We start from the raw sequence: 4,028 nt of genomic DNA on the forward strand, positions 1-4,028 counted from the left end.
ATTGGCTTTAATCTTCTATCAATTTCAGTACATCAGCTAAAACATTAGGAAACACAATCAGCTCAACGAATAGCGAGTAACAAAGTTAAACACCACGTCAGTATATAACACCCTGCACCCCTAAAAGGTCGGAAATCCCGCGCATAGAAGTTTGACGATCTTACCACAAATTCGAACGAAAACAACATCGGAATGATGAGGCACTTTGACAGTGATTATGCTGTTCACACAACATTGTGCGATTATCACTACGAAGTCACCCTTGTGCCTGTAGCATAATCCCGCAGTGGAGAATTTCGCGTGAGTCATCTGATTTTACTCAGCCGAGAATGCATTGACCGAACCTTCAGCTGAAAATATCTGTATGAGTATCCATGGTGGCTACTCTGCACCACTGTTTTTCATCAAGAACACTTTCGCCATCGTGTTCCAGTAACTTCCTGTTGTGTTTCTAATCAAGACCAGCAATTGACAACATCCACAAATACTGGATGGGCGACAGCACTTGAAATTTTGAATTGCGTCCTTCAGCAGCCAGACGTCGGTCATGTCATAATTTGTCACTCGAAAATTTTTCTTTCCCAGTACATGAGCATACTTTTATGCTATCTGTTCCAGCATCATGCCGTCGGCTGATAAGAAAAAGAAGGCTTTGGCGAAGAAAGAGGCGGAGAAACGTCGCAATCAGAAAAAGCCTGCCCGTTCGGCAGGTGCCGCAACAGCTGGGGATCTTGCAAATGGGACCGACGAAGATGGTCAGACCGAAGAAACTGCAGCATCTCACACCGAAGATGAGGTTCCCGGTCGGCAACGCACGACCAGTGTACGTGATGACGACTTTGTTGGTAAGGTCTCCCTTTCATTTTGTGTGGCATTTCGGAGCATCCTCGTAGAGTTCTCACCCAGTAGCCGCTTATTATCTGATGATTTTATGTCCTGCTACTAGTTCTGTAGTTTTTCTAACGTGTTCCTTACTTTGAAGGCTTTTTCTGGAACATGATCATAACACCTCGCACTGAACTTCCTCATGGTCTTGGAAAAGTTATATTTGGTCGAGACGGTGTAGATGTTGTAAAGATGTCAAGATGTTGGTGAAGATGTATTGTTTCGGATTCGCTGTCATGGAATGATCCATCGACTGTATCCATGACCAATCTATTGCGTTATACTGCTTGAATGTCTGTGAATCTCCTTTAAGCCATTTGAGAACTACATGCTGATTGTGTGCCCCTTTTGAAGCTTCAGTTACTGTACTGCCTAATTAACCTGATCATGGGGTTTTGCTGATGGCTTTTTTAAATTGAGGAGCCTATGGGAGAAGAGGTGGCTCGGTGGTTAGAGCTCGAATTTACTGACTACAAGGTCCATGGGTCGACCTCTGCATTTCGACTTCCTTTATCTAGGCTTGGGTAAACTGGCGGTATCCCAGTTCACCTGCTTTCTTCGGGTGGCATGGCAGTTAGGCATCAGAAGGGTGCTACCTACAGGTGATTTACCATTTTTTCTCTGGAACTTTATGTGGCCACTGAACGCCACCTGTAGATGTGATACTGATTCAAATCACCCATTCAACCCTTATTCCATGTTTCTTTGCTTTCTACAGGTAGTGATGACGAAGATGAAGCAGTCCATAAATCCCTTGTTGAGACCCTGGAATGTTTAGACCTAATCAGCGACCGTGTTGCTCAGCATCGTTCTGTGACCTCCGTATTGGCATCACATCCAGAAGCTCGTGACACACAGTTCACCAATTTGACGGTTACTTTCCATGGAAAGGAGCTCCTCTCAGATACCAGGCTAGAGTTGAATGTTGGGCGGCGGTGAGTTGCGTGTGGTCATTTTCCCACGTGCCCAACGTGTATACTGATGACTAAAATGTTCTTACTCTCTGCCGGTGTGCCGCCTCGCGAATGCTAACCGGACGTTTACGCTCCCTTGCTATTCACTGTCGCACTGCTTCAAGACTGGATATGTTCAAACCAGAACGTCATGCTTTGAAGTGGAAGACGAGTTCGTTTAACTGAGCATATGCAGGAATCCAGAAGATTCAGATGAGTGATTTACCATTTTTTCTCTGGAACTTTATGTGGCCACTGAACGCCACCTGTAGATGTGATACTGATTCAAATCACCCATTCAACCCTTATTCCATGTTTCTTTGCTTTCTACAGGTAGTGATGACGAAGATGAAGCAGTCCATAAATCCCTTGTTGAGACCCTGGAATGTTTAGACCTAATCAGCGACCGTGTTGCTCAGCATCGTTCTGTGACCTCCGTATTGGCATCACATCCAGAAGCTCGTGACACACAGTTCACCAATTTGACGGTTACTTTCCATGGAAAGGAGCTCCTCTCAGATACCAGGCTAGAGTTGAATGTTGGGCGGCGGTGAGTTGCGTGTGGTCATTTTCCCACGTGCCCAACGTGTATACTGATGACTAAAATGTTCTTACTCTCTGCCGGTGTGTCAGCGACCGGCTCAGCATCGTTCTGTGACCTCCGTATTGGCATCACATCCAGAAGCTCGTGACACACAGTTCACCAATTTGACGGTTACTTTCCATGGAAAGGAGCTCCTCTCAGATACCAGGCTAGAGTTGAATGTTGGGCGGCGGTGAGTTGCGTGTGGTCATTTTCCCACGTGCCCAACGTGTATACTGATGACTAAAATGTTCTTACTCTCTGCCGGTGTGCCGCCTCGCGAATGCTAACCGGACGTTTACGCTCCCTTGCTATTCACTGTCGCACTGCTTCAAGACTGGATATGTTCAAACCAGAACGTCATGCTTTGAAGTGGAAGACGAGTTCGTTTAACTGAGCATATGCAGGAATCCAGAAGATTCAACTAACAATAGACAAAAGTAGCTGAGTTCTTCAGCAACCATAGTGTGAATGTACCATCAGATTGTCTGTCAGTGGTCAGGTTTGCAATACTATGTTGCGTTCTATACTGTGACTTTGGCCGAAACCCGACGTTTACAAGGGAACTCTTCACGTTTCATCATTTGTGTCTTTGGAGCGTTGTCTAGTTAACCTAGAAACGTCGAAGCCGTAGTACTCAGATGCACCGTGTTTTCACGGAAATTACCTTTTGTATGGTGAGTAAGCTGATGACACCCCATAGATTGCGATGGCTTCGTCACACGCTCCGCCTGCCAGTAACCCGATTTATCTGAGTAGCCTCGTGCTTCTGGACAAAACGAGCTAAGGGGCCAGTCGAAGGCCTGCGTTGGTGATTGCCTTGGGCAGACGAAACTATACCAACTCGAACTGCCATCCACCGACCATGTAACGTAAAGCTGATGGTAGTTGTTATTCCTTGAGCTCAGTCTGTTTACCCTTCTGGATCGCTTGCGCCTTGAAAGTACCAACCAAAGTGTAATTTTTCAACGCAAATGTGTGCGACTTTCCAAGTGCTTCATCCGGATCCAGCCGTCCATCTCGGTTGTAAGTTCAGTCGACGCATGCTGGTGAAGTGCTTAGTATCACAAATTACCGACCCGTTTGGGATAACAGTCATCGATGAGGCCACACTGAGGTGCTTAGATGTGAGGTGCACTAAACTAGATCCGTATGTTCTATATAGTCCCTACTATAAAGCAGGTGAGTGGCCAGATGGTTCAGTGGTTAGAGCGTGAGTTTGCAGACCAGAAGGTCCGTGGTTCGAAGCCGACCTCTGCATCTCGACTTCTTCTGTCTAGGCTTGGGCCATCTGGCAGTATCCCAGCCCTCGTGCTTCCTTCGGGTTCTGTGGCAGTTGGTCACCAAAGGGGTGCTACAACCCCAAGAGCAACTCCAATTGTCTGGTGTAAAGTTCCTTGCATTATGATCTTCAAACATGTAATCGTGAGCTTTGAACTTGCCTGTGTGTCCCTAGTGTTACATGTTGTCAAATCCATGAAGACACGTACACCAAGGTAGACGTTAGGGAAGTATCCCGCTTCACTATCGGTGTTCCCTAGGGTGAGCTTACAGTAATCAGTGAGGCTTATCACCACAACTACTATTTTACCCGTGTTTTGAAATGG

At 46.3% G+C, this 4,028-nt stretch overlaps 1 protein-coding gene across 1 annotated transcript in view; it reads left to right on the forward strand.

Annotated features, from left to right (window-relative positions):
• Positions 1–622: 622 nt before the first annotated feature.
• T265_09714 (hypothetical protein) overlaps positions 623–4,028 on the forward strand; it is a gene marked incomplete at both ends in the record, with an annotated part of 22,491 nt that continues 19,085 nt past the window's right edge. Inside the window, 4 exons of the mRNA XM_009175875.1 lie at positions 623–845; positions 1,404–1,487; positions 1,604–1,820; positions 2,176–2,388. Of these exons, the coding sequence (XP_009174139.1) occupies positions 623–845; positions 1,404–1,487; positions 1,604–1,820; positions 2,176–2,388 (737 nt within the window). The remainder of the gene's footprint in view (positions 846–1,403; positions 1,488–1,603; positions 1,821–2,175; positions 2,389–4,028) is intronic.

This window comes from Opisthorchis viverrini (genome assembly GCF_000715545.1).
Source record: "Opisthorchis viverrini unplaced genomic scaffold opera_v5_305, whole genome shotgun sequence".
In the NCBI taxonomy this organism is placed as follows: domain Eukaryota; kingdom Metazoa; phylum Platyhelminthes; class Trematoda; order Opisthorchiida; family Opisthorchiidae; genus Opisthorchis; species Opisthorchis viverrini.